This window comes from Epinephelus fuscoguttatus, linkage group LG19 (genome assembly GCF_011397635.1).
Source record: "Epinephelus fuscoguttatus linkage group LG19, E.fuscoguttatus.final_Chr_v1".
In the NCBI taxonomy this organism is placed as follows: domain Eukaryota; kingdom Metazoa; phylum Chordata; class Actinopteri; order Perciformes; family Serranidae; genus Epinephelus; species Epinephelus fuscoguttatus.
The window spans coordinates 2,632,080-2,652,960 of record NC_064770.1 but is presented as its reverse complement, the minus strand read 5'-3'; the positions used below and the strand labels follow the sequence as shown (position 1 = coordinate 2,652,960).

Below are 20,881 nucleotides of genomic sequence, written 5' to 3'. Positions count from 1 at the left end.
GAACTTGCATTTGAATCTACAAGGGAAATCACTGTGTTAAGAAAGCCATGCTACGCCTTAGATGCGGAAAAGGCATTTGACCATACTGAATGGAAATTCATGCTGTCTTCTCTACACCGCTTTGGATTTGGTGACTCGTTCATAAATTGGATTAAGATCATTATACCCAACCGCAGGCTTCCATTATTACCAATGGGGAGATATTACAGCCATTTTACCTACACAGAGGCGTCCGACAAGGTTGCTCGTGCTCTCTGCATTTATTTAATCTATGCATCGAAGTCTGGGCCAGTGAGATCAGAACAAACCCTGATTATAACCTATTCAAATACATGAAACGAAACATCATCTGTCACTTTTTGCAGATGACATAACTTTGTTCATGTCACGCCCCAAAATGTCTCTCCCTCCTCTTCTGTGTTTAATTGAAACTTTTGGAGGTTTTTCAGGGTACTCTATTAACTGGGATAAGAGTGAATTACTTCCAATATCAGATAATGTAGACTCAGTTTCTAAGTACAATGCCATTCAGAATTGTAAATAACCAAATTAAGAGTCTGGGTATTATTGCTACCCGAAAATATGGTGATCTCCTAAAGTCCAATTGGGAAAAAAAGACCTAACAATTGAAGAGAAATATTGAATATTGGAATACACTGCCAATCTCTTTAGTCAGTCGCATCAATGCCCTAAAAATGGTTTCGCTCCCCAGATTCTTGTACATCTTTCAGTGCTTACCTGTCCATATACCATTATATTACTTTAACTAGCCAGATTATTCTAAGTACGTTACGAATATGGAAGCAAATTGAGTCCTTTCTGAATTTAATCCACAGTATACATAGATAGCCCTATCTGCAAAAACCATGCTTTTCCTCCAGGTCTGGCTGATCCAATTTCTGGAAAGACAAAAATATTGCCACTACTGGAGATTTATGGCTACCAATGGCTAAGGGAACTTGGCAATGTGATTCATATAGTAAGCCTTCGATATAAACTTGCCAACAAGGAAAAAAATCTTCCTGATAATCTGGAAACCATTTCTCGACAAATGGTCTGCAACCAAGCAGAAGTGAATTGACTCATAACCTGTTTGCTTGACGTTAGAGGTGATTAGGGCCTATCCATGGTGCATCACATCCTCATTTTTAGATAAGACTGCGGTTGCCAAAGTGTGTATGTGTTGTTTTTTGTTTGTTTGTTTTTGTTTTGTTTTTTATATTTATGGTTTGTCACTTTATTGTTCTCTATATTTGTCTCCACTGGACATTACTTAATGTTGCCTTTGTGTGGCATTTAGATTGCTGCCTCTGGAATATGCACATTATCTGTCCTCAAAAACTCAATAAAGAGACTTAAAAAAAAAAAGTCATGCTAGACGTATACAATGCACCACATCCTGAAACATCACAGTAAAAATGTACAATTATTGCAGTGAACAAATGCTACTACAGTCACAGTGGAACACCATCAAGATAAATTACATAAACAACAATACACACACCCCATTACAGCACTTCATCATGCAAGCACTGATCACACAATGGCAAGAATCAACATTGCCTCCAACAGCTTGTCTATATGTGGTTTTATAAATGCGTGTGATTCCAAACACTACAGAAACATCATTCATTTCCTTTATCCTGGCCAGTACTTTTCCTCCTTCCTATTGGTCAGTAGTGTTTGGTTGTCATTGTTATGTGAAATGGGGGTGTTGTGGGGGGCGGTGTTGGTACATAAAATGCTGTCTGGAAGAAGTACATCTGAAAGAAAAGAGAAAAAAGATTAACTATTCTGTCAAGGTTAAAGTGTACAACTGATATGAGACCCCATTCATCTGGCTCACTAACCTTACAGCCAATAGCCAGCAGCGTGTGCAAAACCACTATGGTCACAACTGTTGCCACTGCCATCACCTTGGTGTCATCACAGACAACAGGCCAGAAGGTGAGGACCAGTACGGAGCCAGAGATCACCATGGCAACCAGGATCAGTGTCCAGCGCAACCACTCAAATGGAATGATCCACAATACCTGGAGGTGAAAAGGTTACATGTTGGTTACTGACATCTCAGGGTGCTGTCAGACCTAACATGTTTAGTTTATTTCAGTCAAACTCTTTTGCAGATTAAAGGGATAGTGCACCCAAAAATGAAAATTCAGCCATTATCTACTCACCCATATGCCGACGGAGGCCCTGGTGAAATTTTAGAGTCCTCACATCTCTTGCAGAGATCTGCGGGTGGAGCAGCTAGCACACCTAATGGTAGACGACGCCCCAGACTAACGTCCAAGAACACAAAATTGAATCCACAGAGTACCTCCATACTGCTAATCCATAGTGATGCAAGTGTGCTGCAGCCGCGACATAAAAAGTTGTTTCGAAAAACATCATATGAACTCTGTTTTTAGCCTCACTGTAGCCTGTAGCTTTGACTGCTTCTCTGTGCTCCGCGCTCACGTGTGCGCACCTGTGCAAGACCAGCGAAAGCATGAGCTTTGCTCACCCGTGTTTACATCACGTGACACGTGCACCGCAGGGAGAGACAACAGTAACCACAGTAGCTAAAAGATAATTTGCACTACGGTCTTTTAGCAAAGGACAGCCCAACATGTCTGAAGACTTTGAAATTGAGGAGGAACAGCATTTCTTTGTTGAGCCGTGCTTGTTTGAGCCCAAGTATACGCATGGAACTCAGGCTACTGGACGAAGCAGCCGCCGCAGCTCATGAGCCTAACCCTCAGCCAGCCGCAGAATCCCGGAGTCGAGCACTGGAAACCTGGTGGTGTAGTTGTTTCAAATGCAAAGCAATGCCATTGGGTGAGGAAAGTCTTTGCTGCTCAGACTGGGAATTGGCGATTGCCTACACTTGAGAATCTGGACATCAGTAATGACGAGACTGCTGCTCTTCAGAGACCGTGCATCACCAATCACCCTGAGCGTGCACATGTGAACGCGGAGCACAGAGAAACAGTCAGAGCTACAGGCTACAGCGAGGCTAAAAACAGAGTTCATATGACGTTTTTCGAAACAACTTTTTATGTCGCGGCTGCAGCACACTTGGATCACTATGGATGAGCAGTATGGAGGTACTCTGTGGATTCAATTTTGTGTTCTTGGACGTTAGTCTGGGGCGCCGTCTGCCATTAGGTGTGCTAGCCGCTCCACCCGCTGATCTCCGCAAGGGATGTGAAGACTCTAAAACTTCACCAGGGCCTCCGTCGTCATATGGGTGAGTAGATAATGGCTGAATTTTCATTTTTGGGTGCACTATCCCTTTAAACAACTGGACCAAGTCCGCCTTTACAGAAGGGTCTCAGTCAGCTTACAATCCAACTGTGGTGTAGTATTAAAGAAACGGACCAGTCTGATTTTAGTATGAATTCCGAAGTTTAACTACAAATTCACCTGCTGACTGCTAACTGTGAAGACCTTGACATGCACTGTAGGAGCAATGTATAGCGAAATGCATAGCCTATGGATGATCCATTGATAACATGGGGGCATTTCCATGAATGCATTATAACAACTACATACTGGACTCAAACATAGTCACTTAAATGACATCACCAAAACTATCCAATCACTGAGTTGCCTGTCGGTCCACATGACTACATGTTTACAGCTCTATTCATTTAAGTCTGTGTAAACATAAGCCCTAGCACAACTAAATTATTTTCCTTGGTTTGGATCAAATGATCTAAACTATAGGTATGAGAACGTCCTAAAGCCCCTTTCTCACTGGACAAAGACACCCACTACCATCTGTCTTTTGTCTTTAGTGGCAAAGGTAACAATCAGCATTCATTCCTGGGACAAATGACTGTGCAGAGGTATTTATTTACAGGTATTTATCTGCTTCAGCTTCTGATCAGTAGTGATGGAAATATGACACCTGGGTGGACACACTAATTTTTTCCCACTTTGCCGTGTGATTCAATGACATGCCACCACAAATTCCATCCGTCTCCGTCCAAGCACATATGAATATTGCTCCAAAGACAGACTGAATAAATTACAGATACAAACTAGAATTACCACCTTCTGTGAAGCAGTCAATTGCAGTTAGTTTATAACCATGTCTGTCCAGATATTTTGCCATGACAGTAGACAATGCTTCAAATATGGATGTTGTTGCAAGGAAGCTACATATTCTAAAACAAGGGTGCCTCACATACATATTTACCCCGGCAGCACAGAGGATCTATACAATCAGCACAGTTTCGATGTGAACACCCAAGATTAGTGTCACCTGTTAAGTATCTGACCAAATGTCTTCTCCTTTGTTCCTGAGATATGGTGTTAAATAATGGCTAGAACTAAAACACTTTTTTTGCAGTGTAGGTTGGCTGAGCTAACATGCTCACTTACAGCAACACCCTACTTCATTCTTTGTTGTACATTGTGACTACATTTGATTGGCTGATTGCCCAATACTGTGTGTTTTAGAAAATAAAGGGCTTAACATGGCTTTGATATTTGTTAGGAGTTCAAACCTGAAGGGCTGAGACCCTATTATTTTTTATTTTATTTTTTTTTTAAATCTTTTTTTTTTTTTTTAAATCAGAAATGTTTTCGCTAATTCCCATGAGATGATACATTGTAGACACATGAAATTTTCACCAATGATTGGAAGTTGTGTACAAGTGCTGCTTAAGAAATATGACACGGATTGTCCAAATGTGCGTGCTGTGATCCCGGCCCCTCACACCGCAAGTCTGATTGACTTGAAATTTGACACACAAGTGCAGCTCAATGTGGTCTATGAAAGACACACAAGAACCATTAAGGTCACAGTGGTAAAATGTTCTGTCATTTTGAATATTTTGAAAAACACATTTTAGACATCTGTATCTAAACCATAGGTCAAAATTGAACCAAACTTTCTGTGGATCTTCATTGGTCCAGCCTCTCAAGTTATCAAAAGCTTGTTGATTTCTAACTGCGCTTTAAAGATATTGACCAATAAACTTTAGAGGGGGCATGGCTCAGCACATAAATAGACCTAACTTCATAACCGTTGAGCCAATCATCATGAAACTTGTAGGAATTGTCTAAAGAAGTATCAGTAACAGCAAGGAGGGCGCGCAATACTTCTCGTCAGGTTTGCATTTCCCTCTTGCTACTAGCTGCTCATTCCTGCTATCAGCTGTTTCCTGTTTATCTACCGCCAGTGGGTCGCACGTGCGGCGTCATCAACATCTCCTCCCACAAGTCATCAACAGCCCCTCCCATGGTGGAAGGGTGCCTCGTTCTTTTTAAACCAAAAAGGTTCAGCCAATATGTCTACCTACGAGGCGGAAAATTGAGCACCTCAGATCAGCTTGCCAATCTGGCTTGACTGTCATGACATGTCAGCTTCATTAAAAGTATAGCTGCAAATTAAAAGCAACAATAGATGTAAAAACACACAAACACAATGCATCTGAACATTCATACCTCCGACCGCGGCAGCGGCTGAAAATTATACATTTTGATACATACAGGTATACATATTGCAAAACTCTGTAAAAGTACACCAAAGCATACATGTACATATACTTGGTATTCATATTCCAAAACAGATGGATGAACTTATTAAAACTAATTTTGAACACAAGCTTAAAAAAATGGAGAGACAACAGTATTCTTGTTTGGTAAAATCACCCTTGTCAATTCATTGTGTACTTCTCAGTATACTTACCTGTTGATGTCTTTTTCATCTCCTGATGAAGTTTTTTATAAAAGGTATAATCAAGTTGTATTTGATTTTATATGGAAAAAAAAACCCCATAAATATTTGTATAATTGTCTGGATGAAGGAGGTGTTAAGTTAAATAACCTTAAAGTATTAAAGCTGCTGTTAATAGCATCATGGTTAAAGACAATATATTGGAATCCTTGAGTGGAGTTCCTCACAACTAATTTGTGAGATTCATCCAATATTTAAATACAAACTTTTTCCATTTGTTTTGGGAAGAATTTGTTCAAAAGGGCATTATTTTTATAAATGATATAACAGATGTGAATGGTAATATCTATTCATATGAAATATTTTGTGAAACATTTGGAGTATTCCGTTCAGGATGCTAATATTATCAATTAGTAGCTGCAGTGCCTTTGGCTTGGAGAAAAAAGTGAGAAATGCTGGAAGGAAACTTGGTGTGAAAACCTGCCATTATAAACTGTCATTAGCCTGAAAGAAAAAAGGTCAGTGCTTTAATGTACATTTTTTTTAGGGAATATGATTTAAATGACAAGCCAGAAAAGTTTCAGTTGTACTGGAAGGAAATATTTGATATCCAATTGCCATGGAGACAGGTATGTGATGTAATTTATAAAGCTGTTATAGATTCCACGTCACAATATTTTATCATACAAAATACTGCCAACAAGAAAAATGCTCTTTGGTTGGGGTATGGAAGGGAACAGAAACTGTCGTTTCTGTAAATCTGAAATTGAAGATATGTTCCATTTATTTTGGTTCTATGCTCATGCGACAACTTTTTGGACAACTATGAAAAGATGGCTTGCATCAAGTTTGACATTTTTAACCATGTATCCTCAAACAATAATGCTTGGTGAATTAAGAAATTGCTGTCCTAGCAATTTAAATACTATTATATCACTAGGAAAATGATTCATTTTTGAATAGAAAGGAAAAGAGCGATTGACATTGCCCTGTTTTCTTTTCAAAACATTTTTTACGTTAGAAGGCATTATTGCTACAAGGCAGGTATGGAGCTTTTTCCCTATCTTTGTTCAAGAGAGTGGTATATCAGTTTGAGAGCATTAGTTATTGATTTCACGTTCAGATTTTGTAATATTGTCCCTCAAAACCCTGCCTTCGCACTCAGATAGCCTCTGCTTGGGCTTAGATCGACTGTTTCTGCTCAAACTGTGTGCTCGCATTCAGATACCATGTTGCTCGCACTGAGATACCATGTTGCTTGCACAGATTTCCTGCTCGAGCTTCGGCTTTTCTCCTCACGCTCAAACTGCTTCTGTGCGCTTGCCGAATTTCTGCTCTCAGATTTCTGCCCTGTTCTTGGATTTTTTTGTGTAACAACCCTATCAAAATCCCCAAACCAACAGAACGCCAGGTTTACTGTTGACCAATGAAATGATCCCTGCCTCCTTGTGGACGCGCTCACTTTAGTTTAAGAGCATCCCGTCCAGGCAGGTACTCTTTAACCGGGTTCATCCACTCCCACTCTCCAGGGCTTTATTAAATGTTGTTCCCTTGCTTTCTTTACAACTTATGGAATGACACAAATTGTCGCGAATTCGCATCATACCACTTCCATTCAGACTGCAGCCGAGATAGTGTATGTATTCCCCCAATGCCAGTTTGTGCATATTCAATATGTACCTAGGAACCTTTGCAAGCACTGGTTTCTTGTAGGACCAGTCGGAGTGAGAACTACATCCGGTTCATGGAAGCTAACGCTTTGGCTAATAACCGCTGTGTGTGGAGGCTGCAAATTTGGAGAAATTGTCCAATATGAGGTAAGTTGTGCTAAGGTAAAAATACATACCAGCTTATTGTTTGCTTCTACAGCTGACATATTGGAATAGACTTCATGTGGCGAATATATTTTACGTTATTTGAAGATTTCTGTTTGTCGCAAATTCGGCTACATTGGCATAACGGCTACATTCGGCCATAATGGCAGCATATAAATAATGCTGTATTTAGATGGATTTCAGCACTCTCATGCATTTTCTTTGGGAAATGACACTCTAGTTAATTTCTATAAACATTATAAAAATAGCATGCTGGGATATAAATTCAATTTCTGTGCTTTTTCACAACACAGAACAAAATGAATGCATCAATGTTCTATGGGAAGCAACAAGGTGGACTTCAAACCAGGGTTCCACCAGTCGAAAGTGACGACAGCTGTCTCACTGACAGTGATGAAGACTACACTCCTAACCAGGTGATGAAAACGCCAGTAATAGGGGCATCAACACTATCCGCGAAGCTACCGATGCCCCTATTACTGGCATTTTCATCACCTGGTTAGGAGTGTAGTCTGTACGCAGCATGCATAGACCCCATGCACAGAGGCGCTGCCTCGCCGCAGCAGTCATGGGCTCGATCCCGGCCTGCGGTCCGTGTCATTCCCCCATTCTCTATTTCCCCGCTTCATGCTGTCCTAAAGCAACAGGCCAAATAGATAATCTTATAAAAAAAAAAACAGCAGTAATAATGCTATAATTTCGTGTAGAGTTTCAGTTTTTTGTCGTTTACACATGGCCATATGTTTGTGAATGTAACCATGTGTACAAGATGTGTATATAATGTAGATAAAAATGTCTGCACTCTTATATAGTGATTTCTTTTTTCTCCACCAGGTGATGAAAGCAGCAGTAGTGAGAGTACTGACAACAGGAGCAGCAGTGATGAAGACTCTGATGGAAATCACGATGCTCTTCCTAGCACCAGTGTTCTAAGTAAAAAGCTTGAGCTCTGTTTCACATTGGATTATAATAGTTGGTGTTATAGTCAGGACATTGAAAATAATTGCGTGACATCAGTAAAATCTACATACCTGAGATGGGAAACTGTGATTTAATATTCTTTTTTTCTTTTTTTTTTTTATCATTTCGGATGTAAGAAAGAAGAAAATGAACAGAAGACAAAAATAATTGTGGCTGGGTCCGTGTGTAAAGTGCCTGAGGAATCTTTTAATTTATTTATTTTTTTCATACGTGAGGCTGTCTGGTGGCGTAATTGGTGCGCCAGGAGCCAGCTTGCCTTATTGGCGTGCTCATAATGTGTGGAACGCGAGCATAAAAAAAGGTGCGTGGTTGTGACAAGATCAAATTCAGTCTGCAAATCAACAAATATCTGCCATTTTTATCAGATATAGTTTTAGAGGGTGAAAACTGTACTGATAATAATATATATGTACTGAAATTGAATTTCCCCTCAGGGGGATTAATGAAGTATATAAAATTAAAATTAAATTAAATTAACTTAATTAAAAATATACCAATTAGAATAGCAACGCCTATGGCTTTAGAATTAAAATCCCTGAGTTACTAATATTAGTGGCCATCTATTGAATGGCTGTATATATCGAGAGAGTGGTGAAACCTAGAGCCAGAACCCCTCCAGGAAAAGAAAAAAAAAATATATACAGTACAGGCCAAAAGTTTGGACACACCTTCTCATTCAATGCGTTTTCTTTATTTTCATGACTATTTACATTGTAGATTCTCACTGAAGGCATCAAAACTATGAACACATGTGGAGTTATGTACTTAACAAAAAAAGGTGAAATAACTGAAAACATGTTTTATATTCTAGTTTCTTCAAAATAGCCACCCTTTGCTCTGATTACTGCTTTGCACACTCTTGGCATTCTCTCCATGAGCTTCAAGAGGTAGTCACCTGAAATGGTTTTCCAACAGTCTTGAAGGAGTTCCCAGAGGTGTTTAGCACTTGTTGGCCCCTTTGCCTTCACTCTGCGGTCCAGCTCACCCCAAACCATCTCGATTGGGTTCAGGTCCGGTGACTGTGGAGGCCAGGTCATCTGCCGCAGCACTCCATCACTCTCCTTCTTGGTCAAATAGCCCTTACACAGCCTGGAGGTGTGTTTGGGGTCATTGTCCTGTTGAAAAATAAATGATGGTCCAACTAAACGCAAACCAGATGGGATGGCATGTCGCTGCAGGATGCTGTGGTAACCATGCTGGTTCAGTGTGCCTTCAATTTTGAATAAATCCCAAACAGTGTCACCAGCAAAACACCCCCATACCATCACACCTCCTCCTCCATGCTTCACAGTGGGAACCAGGCATGTGGAATCCATCCATTCACCTTTTCTGCATCTCACAAAGACACGGCGGTTGGAACCAAAGATCTCAAATTTGGACTCATCAGACCAAAGCACAGATTTCCACTGGTCTAATGTCCATTCCTTGTGTTTCTTGGCCCAAACAAATCTCTTCTGCTTGTTGCCTCTCCTTAGCAGTGGTTTCCTAGCAGCTATTTGACCATGAAGGCCTGATTCGCGCAGTCTCCTCTTAACAGTTGTTCTAGAGATGGGTCTGCTGCTAGAACTCTGTGTGGCATTCATCTGGTCTCTGATCTGAGCTGCTGTTAACTTGCGATTTCTGAAGCTAGTGACTCGGATGAACTTATCCTCAGAAGCAGAGGTGACTCTTGGTCTTCCTTTCCTGGGTCGGTCCTCATGTGTGCCAGTTTCGTTGTAGCGCTTGATGGTTTTTGCCACTCCACTTGGGGACACATTTAAAGTTTTTGCAATTTTCCGGACTGACTGACCTTCATTTCTTAAAGTAATGATGGCCACTCGTTTTTCTTTAGTTAGCTGATTGGTTCTTGCCATAATATGAATTTTAACAGTTGTCCAATAGGGCTGTCGGCTGTGTATTAACCTGACTTCTGCACAACACAACTGATGGTCCCAACCCCATTGATAAAGCAAGAAATTCCACTAATTAACCCTGATAAAGCACACCTGTGAAGTGGAAACCATTTCAGGTGACTACCTCTTGAAGCTCATGGAGAGAATGCCAAGAGTGTGCAAAGCAGTAATCAGAGCAAAGGGTGGCTATTTTGAAGAAACTAGAATATAAAACATGTTTTCAGTTATTTCACCTTTTTTTGTTAAGTACATAACTCCACATGTGTTCATTCATAGTTTTGATGCCTTCAGTGAGAATCTACAATGTAAATAGTCATGAAAATAAAGAAAACACATTGAATGAGAAGGTGTGTCCAAACTTTTGGCCTGTACTATATGTGAAGGGAAAACAAAACAAAACAAAGAAGCATGTGCATACACAGAAACCCTGAACACTCAGAACAGTCCAAATACAAGGTGCAAGGTGGAGATGGCTGCTGGCTCTCTGCTAGGCGTCATCTCAGCTAATTCGCAAGTCACTGAACCTGACCTCTCAGCCATGTTTGTGCCTTTTGGATATTTTGTTTCGTGAGGGAGCTGGCACCAAGTGGGAGCATGAGTGGGAGCAGCCAACACCACAGGGCTAGCCAAAGTAGCGTAGCTTGTTAGCCTTAGCTAACTTAGCAGCTTCAAGCGAGGTGGGTGTGTTTAAGCAACCAGGCTTCATTTGGCCCGCCTCTTTGCCCATTTTTGATTGGCCGGGAGTTGGGCGGAGTCAGGCACTGCCAAAATGGCTACAGCCAGAGCCACTTACTTTGAGCTTCAAACCCACTCCTCAGAAACCAATGGGTGATGTCACGGTGACTATGTCTATATTTTTACACAGTCTATGTGTTTGATAGGTTCTTGTTCAAGGCCACTTGAAGCTCGGTCTTGAAGATTACTGCCATCTCGGTGCAAAGGGAAGGGAGCAGCCCGGCTTTGAAATCGGAGGGGGCCGTAGTATCTGATGGCGTGACTGTGGCGCCCTCGGCTTCGTCTGGGCGGGCAGTGTCACCACTACCAGGTGGCGGTGTAACGTGCAGAGAAGGCTGTTGTGGCTGTGTGGTTTAAGTACTCCCAGTTTTGGATTTTGAAGGCATTTTGATCCATGGGAGGCAAAAGTAAAAGTACTGAGCAAAACTTACACCAAAAAGTATTAAAAGTGTGTCTATAGAAGGATTTTTATAGACTGCTGCAAGAGCCCAGAGAGTCTTGTCTTACTCCATTAATCGCTAAACCGTAAGTTGAAAAATGCATTTTTGGCATCTCCTAAACCACAGGTCTGATTCTTATCACATTTTCTGTGGATCATTATTTGACCAAGCTTATCAAAAGTTATTAAAGCTTGTTGATATCTCATTGCATTCTGAAGAAATATTCTTGAATGAACTTGGCCTGGCTCAGCACATAAATATACCATACTCCACAACACTTACTGTGCATTCACACCAAAAGCGTCATGAGCGTCATAAGCGGCCGGCAGGCATTCATTTTCAATGTACGCTTGCTATGAAGGGCGTCAGGGGCGTCAGCTGCAGCGAGCGGCGCGATGCCAGCGACCAGAGCGTCAAGTAGAAGTTGAGAGAAGCTGAACTTTATGCAAATGAGCAGCGCCGCTGCCGAAGCAGCAGCCAATTGCAGACCAGGATTCGGGTACGGAGGTCTGGGCTCTCCCGGAGCTGTACGAGCCGGTGAAATTCACAGTGGAGTTGCCGGGTTTGCAGGACTCTGTGGACCCAGACGGCCCGATGGCTCTGGGCCCTGTGTTTCCTCAGCAAATACGCCGACGCAGTACAAAGGAGGCTTCCGAAAGTGCGATTAATGAGCTCCCGCTTATTTATTACGAATTACATTTCTCAGTGGTCCTACGTGCCAACAGGAGAGTAAAATCATAATTATAAAGGACTCATAAAGGCTATATTGACTGTGTTTATTAGCGTTATTTTAATTGTGCAATGAAAGTCATGGATAATACAAAGTGAAGACATAAATGATATATTTGTTCATTCTTGTAAAGTGAACAGCCGTGTCAGCCTTGATGGACACATCTGCAGCAGCTGGCCCCGTCCCTTTGGCCGCTGCTGCCAGGCAGTGCGATGCCAGCGACCTGAGCAACCGCTGGCGCTCATGACGCTTGTGGTGTGAATGCACAGTTAGGCTTATCATCATGAAACTTGTGGGATATCCGCTTAAGTACCTTAAACATAGTCTCCCCCGGAAATCTTGCCTCCGGAAGAAGAGCGGAGGAGCCCTGGTTTCCGTTTGTAGGCTGTTTGTAGTCCGCATGATATTGACCAATCACGTTTGAGCCGGCTGCAGTTGTTGCCAGGTTAAACCGTCCGTGCGGTGAACTAACGAGGCGGAACATAATTGGCGTCACTGCAAACTCTGAATCCATCGCAATGGTTCAGCATATTTACTTATATATAAACCAAAGTTGCCTCCTCCGCCCAAATCAAACCACAATGCCAAAAAATTGGTGGTCTGTCCCCAGAGGCTGTATCACCGTCAAGCGGAAGTCAGAAGCCGAATACAGCCGATGGGTTCTGAGAATGCCTTAAACATACCCTGAAAGTGTCATTCAAATTGACCATTTGGGGGGCGCTATAAATGCACAAATCAGACTATGAATCAGATATATAATGTTGAACCACATGTGTAAAATTATTTGAAATTGGTCATTAGGGGGCACCACCATTGGCTTTTCACAAAAATGTAGCCATAAATCAATGACAGCTTGTAAAAATGTCCCCAAACTAAGTGGATGTTTTTAACTAGGCCATTGAAACATGTTCCCAAAATGTTTCTGCAACTGACCAATAGGAAGCAAAAATCTTTCCAAAGAGTGTGGCCCAGCACAGATTTGGATATAAATGAATGTTGATCATCATAAACCAGTTATTTTTAATGCAGGTGTCAAAAACAGTCAAAAGTCTGGGTCCTACACAGATTCAAGTTTTAAAGGTCCATGCTGACTTGAACCACAACTATATTTGTATTTTTTGTCTTACACTTGCAGCCAGCAAATGCTGCTCATGAGTCCAAGTAATTGTGTTGTAGTGTCATACAATTGCTAATACATATATACAGTGCTGTCACTTTTCTTAATGCTTACAAAGTCATGGTATAGCATATTGTCAATGTTTATAATATAACATTAATATTCTGTTTATTCCATTTCAGTAACTTTAAATTACTAATCTGTTAATATATCTGTGCTGTGTAACCCAGTGCGTGGAGTCATCTTTCAAACACTATTGTCACTTTGGTATGAAGGTTTAAAGCTTTATGAATGCTAAACTTATAACACATGAAGCTCAGCGTAAGTTCAATCAGGAAGACTTTTTTGTGCTCATCCATTCACAATTCTCTCCATCCCACTCCCACTACTCCCTCTAATCAGCTAACTATGGGTGTTCATTCTTATAGTTATCCAATCAAACATTGCCACAATCTCTCTCAGCCAATCAGGATGCCACTACAAAATTTTAAAACTGCTCTGTCTTCTGCTGCTGTCGTTTTAGGCAGAATCTTCACGCCCTCCTCCACCCAATTCACCTCCAGCCATCGTATCCAGAGTCCAGGACAAGCTCAACAAAGGCTCATACTTCTACTCATCCAGATCATCAGCATTTCTCCATCTTCCTCTCATGTCATCTTCACCACCTCTACCACCACCAGGGTCTAGACCCCAGGGGAGGTTCCCTATTCGACTATGGATTCATCACCCACCTTAAATCATACCATCTCTACGGGGTCTAATTGCCAAAGACTGTCCACATTTTTATTCTCATGTGCACGTTAATAAATATTCTTTTACCATAAAAAAAAACAAGTCTCTCCTGATTGAAATTATGTCCAACACTTATAATACTTTATAAACCTTGTTATAAGCTGTCATGCAAAGATTTATACATGTTTTTAAAAGTCTTATAAATGCATTATGTCTTGTGAATGACCTTATAATGCATAATAATAACAACATTCATACAAAGTCTTATCATATTTTCTAGTCTGTTCTGATCTTGATTTTTACCAGGTGGAAAGACAGCAAGGTGCTGGGATAATTTAGACAGATTTTTTCCTTTTCCCCATTTTTCATCTTTAGACTCAAACTAAAGCCAATACACATGGTGCTCTATACTGAAATAGTTTGTCTGTCTTTGTCTTATGGTGACCCTGACATCCATAAATAAAACTCAAAAGGGAGTGATGAACTCACCGAGGTTGGAATATAAATGAAGAGGGAGTAGCCATAGACGCACACAGTCTCCAGAAATGAATAGCCTCCAATCTGTCTCTCAGCCCCTTGACGCCAGGTCAAGAAACCCCATAAACCAATTGGCACGAGCCAGGCATACATGAAGATCACTACTGCAGCTATCGTGACTGTTGGTAAGAAAAAAAAAGGACAAAGAAAGCAGACTCATCAAGACTAAGAACACCTAAGAAACTATTCTGGCATAATGTGGATTACTGACCTCTGTGGAACTGTGGTCTGTAGTGGTAGGAAGGGTTTCCCATCTCACTGAGGAAGGTGGACAAGTTCCCACTGATTGCTACTGAGAACACCAGTGTCACACAGATCCAGAATGGACCTACACACACACACACACACACACACACATACACAGACTTTTCTTACCAACCTACCCTTTAAAACTGTCCCTTTAATGACAGAAGAAACAAAAATGCATGTTATTATGTGTGTACACCCAAGATGTATTCAAACTGCTGAGATGATGCACTGAAAAACAGAGGTTCAAATGATCCTGTATGGTTAGAATTGTGCTTTTTGCAGGGGAATTGTTCTCCTACAACATTGCCACATCATTTATCATACTGTATATGAAATTAGAAAATGTTGCAAGAAATTTTGACGTGAATTTTGTGCCTGCTTCTTAGTGCAGATCCCAATACTAATATTACTGGTACTGACTAAGCCGTATGATCAGGTCCATATACCACACACCGTGTGTGTGTGTGTGTGCGCGTGTGTGTTTCAGTGAGAGAGAAAAAATAAAATGGTTGAGCGATGGCCATCATTACAACAGGAATATGCAGTACATGTTAAATTATATGTTCACATTAACAGTAACACCTGTGCTTCTTTCTCTTCTGTGCTGATCTACCTTCAAACTACTGTTTAACATGTCCTGCAAGGAGAAGACACAACACCTTCCATTAAAGGAGACCTTTAAGCAGCATTTTTCTGCCTCTATAAGGTCTGCTAAGTAAAAAAAAAAAAAAAAAAAGGTTCAGGGAGGTAAAGGTAAAGGGCGTTCTGTCTCCCCCACAAACACACAGCTCCTGACCTGAAACAGATAATTACCCAGCACCTCATCAATGTTGCACAAACTCTAAGGGAGTGGGCTTTGGTGAAGAAAGGTGTCAAAGCACAGCACTATCCCAGAGCCTTCACATGGATGCTCTGGTGGACCCTCATCCTTAAATTGCTCCTCTGGATCCAAAGTTCCTGGGTGAGGGATTTGATAAGATGGCTGGTGGTGGGTGGAGATTTAGGTCAATGTTCATATGAACGTATGTTTGTATGATGGCCAGTCCAGTGTAAGGGGGACAGTTGGTAGACTACAAGTCAAAAGTGGGGAAATGTTATTCCTTTCTCTACATATTGTATTGTTTCAAACTTTGTTTAGTATGATTTGTGTTTAAGGTGGAACCTTGATCTTAAGAGGGTGGGTGTGACACCCCTCCCATTGTCTCGGATGTCCTGGCCAAACTCATCAGGTAGTTAGCTAACATGGGGGGGGGGTCGTTGCCTTAAGGTGAGCTGGGCCTTCCAGGCTATAAAAGCTGCATCATGTTTACACTCGCTCTCCCTCTTCCTACAGCAGACGTCCACCTTGTATCATTGCTTTTTCTGCCTGAGGTTTCTACCGTTTTTTTTTCCCCGTTAAAGGGTTTTTTTTGGGGGAGTTTTTCCTTATCCGCTGTGAGGGTCTTAAGGACAGAGGGATGTCGTATGCTGTAAAGCCCTGTGAGGCAAATTGTGATTTGTGATATTGGGCTTTATAAATAAAATTGATTGATTGAATTGATTGATTGATTTTGCACCATCAACACCTCCACTGTGTACCTGACCTACAAATCCATGCACGGCTTCCATTACGGACTTTGCTGACATGCACACTCCATTTTTTATTTAAGTTAATCTTAGTTTAATTAATTACATTTGTTGTAACAAAATCTTTTGTATGGACTCCCTACTTGTCACATTCACTGAGCCAGTTTGTGACAGCAGATCCTCAACATTGGTGGACATCAGTTGGTCTGTGCCTACAGCCCAAGGCCCAGCAGCTGAGGAATACATTGGGAATCCACCCCAGCATTGCAGCAAACCCTCAACACTGGTAGACATTAGCTGGTCTGTACTGTTGGGATCAACATATTAGGCCTCACCAAGGGGCACCAAATATGTAGGGATTTAAATTCGGGATTCACACGGAGGCACCAAATATGTTGGGAACATAATTTTCGGTCTCACATGGCAGCACCAAATATGTTGTGATCAACATATTAGGGCATCACACAGAGGCACCAATTATGTTGGGGTCATTTGGTTATCAGAAATAATTAATAATATTAATAATAATTCATAATTATGTTAAATAATGTGACTTAATTAACATTAAATCACCTCGTGGGGCACCATTCCCGTAAAGGGAAAATGATAGCCAGTTAAAGATATCAGTCTCATAAAATACGCTAAACTATTAATTTGGAGTTTGATTAATAATTAAATTAATGACAACAACCAAAATTAACTGTAACGCCTGAAGGATTTTGGAGTTCTTGACGCAGCAGAGGTTGACTATTCATTCACTCTTATGCAACATTAAACAGGCAGCAGGTATGATTCCAAAGAATTATATTTATTCACAAACTAGCAAAGCAAACCAAAACACACAAATTGTAACTATATACAAGCTTGGTGTGTGTGTGTGTGTGTGTGTGTGTGTGCGAGAGAGAGAGAAGAAAGACAAAGGCAGGTGTGGTGATCAAAAAGCCATTTGGCCTACAAACCAAAATGGCTGACAACAGAGGACTACAAATGGCCAAATCAAAGCTGACTTCCGGTTGGGGGAGGTGTTTGTCTGACCGTGTGGTCAGGACAAAGACAAAGGAAAAGAAGCGGGAACTTTGAGATGCCTGGTTGGGTGTAGCTCTGTTGAAAGCCTATTTGTTAATGAGTCTATGTCAATGTGATTTGTGCTGCAAACAGTCTGGATTAGTGCAGAGATTGTTTAGTTGTGTGCAAGAATCTGTTTGTGAACAGTGTTAGCAAACTAAACACTTAGCTTTGGCAAAGCCAACTAATCAATGACCTAACTGCAAACAATCACAACAATAACCCAATGACAGCATTAAATCACATACAACAAGTTAAACAGTCTTGCTTAGCCTGTAAATCTGTGATGAAGCTATACCCAATTGTTACATTACTGGTCCTTGAGTGGATGAAAGAAAGAGTCACTTGGTGGTGTGCTGCTTTGTTAGGCGGCAGAAGAAGGCTGGGAAGAGCTGTGGTTCCAGCTGCAGTCTTTGCTGTGTCCTTGTTCCAAAGGTTCTGATCAGAGGAAGCCAGTTGCTCGGGGTCCTTGCAAAGTTAGATGTTGGGCGCTAACTCACTTAGTTCCTTGTTGCTGGAAAGCTAGTTGCAAACCTTGTGCTTGCACCTCTAACTTTCTGGTTCAGGTTAGAGAGTCTGTGATCAATTGCCCCACCTTTGATGGTTCAGGGCAAGGAGCAAGGGTCTGAGCATCTGGGCTGGTCCAGGCCCAGCAGGAAAAAGGTGTGGGCTGCTCTGCAGTTCCTGAGTAAGAGAGCTTGTCTGAAGGGAGCAGACCTTCTACAGATGCGTGTGACATTAGAGTCACATGTCACTGTAAGGCCCTGTTTATACGACAACGATTTCAACTGAAAATGGTAAACTTTAGTTGCGTTTTGGCCGATCGTTTACACGATAGCGGCATTTTGGGTGCCTGAAAATGCAACGTTGTGAAAACGGGTTCCAGAGTGCAACGTTTTGGAAACGGCAGCATCTCTGTTGTCATGTAAACTTGCAATATGCAGTTCCTCTGAACTTTTCGCACATGCGCATTACGGGTCAAGTCACTAGGCATGCCGACCGTCACAACAACAATGCTGAGCTCTGCTTGTGCTCGCTGTTGATTTGAAGTGAAGTGTAGATCTGTTACCGTAGCATCTCCACCTTGTCGTCCATCCAGACAAAGTTATCTGTGCATGCTTTTGTCATTGTGTCTTCTTTGATTTGGTTTGTAATCACCGCGTTGTAGAGGAAGGTGCTTCAACGCAGGCGCATGGCGTCATGCCGTGGTGTTGCTTTGCAAATTTACACTGCCACCCACTGGCCTGGCATGCATACTACAGCATTTCCAGTAGATTTTGCGGCTCCGTGTGAACGGGGATCGTTTCAATAACGCCGTCATATAAACGCGGAAGTTTTTTAAAACGCAAAGGACAGACTTTTCTGTTTTTAGAGAAACCGTCGTCTAAACAGGGCCTAAAAGTCCTGTCCAATCAAGTTGTGAGACTTGTGTCTCACTGAGGTGTGAGGTGAGACCTCCTGGAGATGGGTGTCACATAGCTCTCTTTGTTTAAAGACAAAAAGCAAGCAGAGGAAAAAGCCTTTAAATCTCCAGTTTAGATTTTACCAAATGACAAATAAATTGTGCTGTGAATCCCAACAGTACCTATGGCCCAAAAACCAGCAGCAACCACTGCCACCACTAGCCACACAAGCTGGCCAGTGTGGGCAGCACAGGTCTCAGAGCTGCAGCGATGGTAAGGCTGACTTATAAAGGGACATGGAAAATTCTATTGCTAATGTGCCATCTGCTGTTAACATGGCAATATTTAAACAACTTAAGTGCTACAGACTGTTAATCATGCTAGGGTTTTTTGGGACCCAACAATTAAGCCAAAGGGGATGTCTGGTGCGCACATTAATGTCCATATCTACAACAGAACAACTTAAAAAGTTAATGTTTGACTCAGATCTTGATCACTTAGGAGTATCTGAGACTTGACTGACTCCAACAATTCCCTCAGGCGTTTTTAACATTACAGGATACAAGACCTTCAGAGGAGACTATGCTCATTGCAAAGGCGGGGTTTTTCCTACTCTCTGTCAAAAACAACATACAATGTAAACAGACTGATCTTCCCAAAAACGCCCCAGAATGTGTTGAAGTTACTGTAATTTTCTCTTCTGAAATGTCATTCAACATTATTGTTATGTATAGGCCACCCAGTGAAAAGGACGTGTCTCTTGACAATCTGTCTGAGATTCTGAAGGCTGGTGGCAACAAAGAGATCCTCTTAATGGATGATTTCAATTTAAATAAGTTGAAGAACATCACAAAAAAGTTTCACCTAACCCAAGTAATCACAAACCCAACAAGAATAACAAGTTCTTCTAAAACAATATTGACTTTCATCTTCACAAATAAAAGTGACTGTATATCCAAGGGTGCAATTAAACTAGAAGCATTAGTTCACCTAGCACAGTTAATAAATTGTATCCGTCAGTATCAAATTGTAGACTGATGGCATTCTTGGAGAGCAATCACTTATTATAAGACAAGCAAAATGATTTTCGCAAGGCCAGAGGCTGTATTGATCATAAATATATATATATATATATGTGTATATATATATATATATATATATACAGTACAGGCCAAAAGTTTGGACACACCTTCTCATTCAATGCGTTTTCTTTATTTTCATGACTATTTACATTGTAGATTCTCACTGAAGGCATCAAAACTATGAATGAACACGTGGAGTTATGTACTTAACAAAAAAAGGTGAAATAACTGAAAACATGTTTTATATTCTAGTTTCTTCAAAATAGCCACCCTTTGCTCTGATTACTGCTTTGCACACTCTTGGCATTCTCTCCATGAGCTTCAAGAGGTAGTCACCTGAAATGGTTTTCCAACAGTCTTGAAGGAGTTCCCAGAGGTGTTTAGCACTTGTTGGCCCCTTTGCCTTCACTCTGCGGTCCAGCTCACCCCAAACCATCTCGATTGGGTTCAGGTCCGGTGACTGTGGAGGCCAGGTCATCTGCCGCAGCACTCCATCACTCTCCTTCTTGGTCAAATAGCCCTTACACAGCCTGGAGGTGTGTTTGGGGTCATTGTCCTGTTGAAAAATAAATGATGGTCCAACTAAACGCAAACCGGATGGGATGGCATGTCGCTGCAGGATGCTGTGGTAGCCATGCTGGTTCAGTGTGCCTTCAATTTTGAATAAATCCCCAACAGTGTCACCAGCAAAACACCCCCACACCATCACACCTCCTCCTCCATGCTTCACAGTGGGAACCAGGCATGTGGAATCCATCCGTTCACCTTTTCTGCGTCACACAAAGACACGGCGGTTGGAACCAAAGATCTCAAATTTGGACTCATCAGACCAAAGCACAGATTTCC

The 20,881-nt window shown here is 41.5% G+C and overlaps 1 protein-coding gene across 1 annotated transcript in view; it reads right to left on the bottom strand.

Moving 5' to 3' along the window:
• Window positions 1–808: 808 nt before the first annotated feature.
• Window positions 809–20,881, bottom strand: part of yipf2 (Yip1 domain family, member 2) — a 57,729-nt gene continuing 37,656 nt past the window's right edge. Inside the window, exons 6-9 of the mRNA XM_049560309.1 lie at window positions 14,882–14,998; window positions 14,623–14,789; window positions 1,851–2,033; window positions 809–1,763 (exon numbers count right to left, since the gene is read on the bottom strand). Coding sequence (XP_049416266.1) covers window positions 1,674–1,763; window positions 1,851–2,033; window positions 14,623–14,789; window positions 14,882–14,998 — 557 coding nt within the window. The 3' untranslated portion in view covers window positions 809–1,673. The remainder of the gene's footprint in view (window positions 1,764–1,850; window positions 2,034–14,622; window positions 14,790–14,881; window positions 14,999–20,881) is intronic.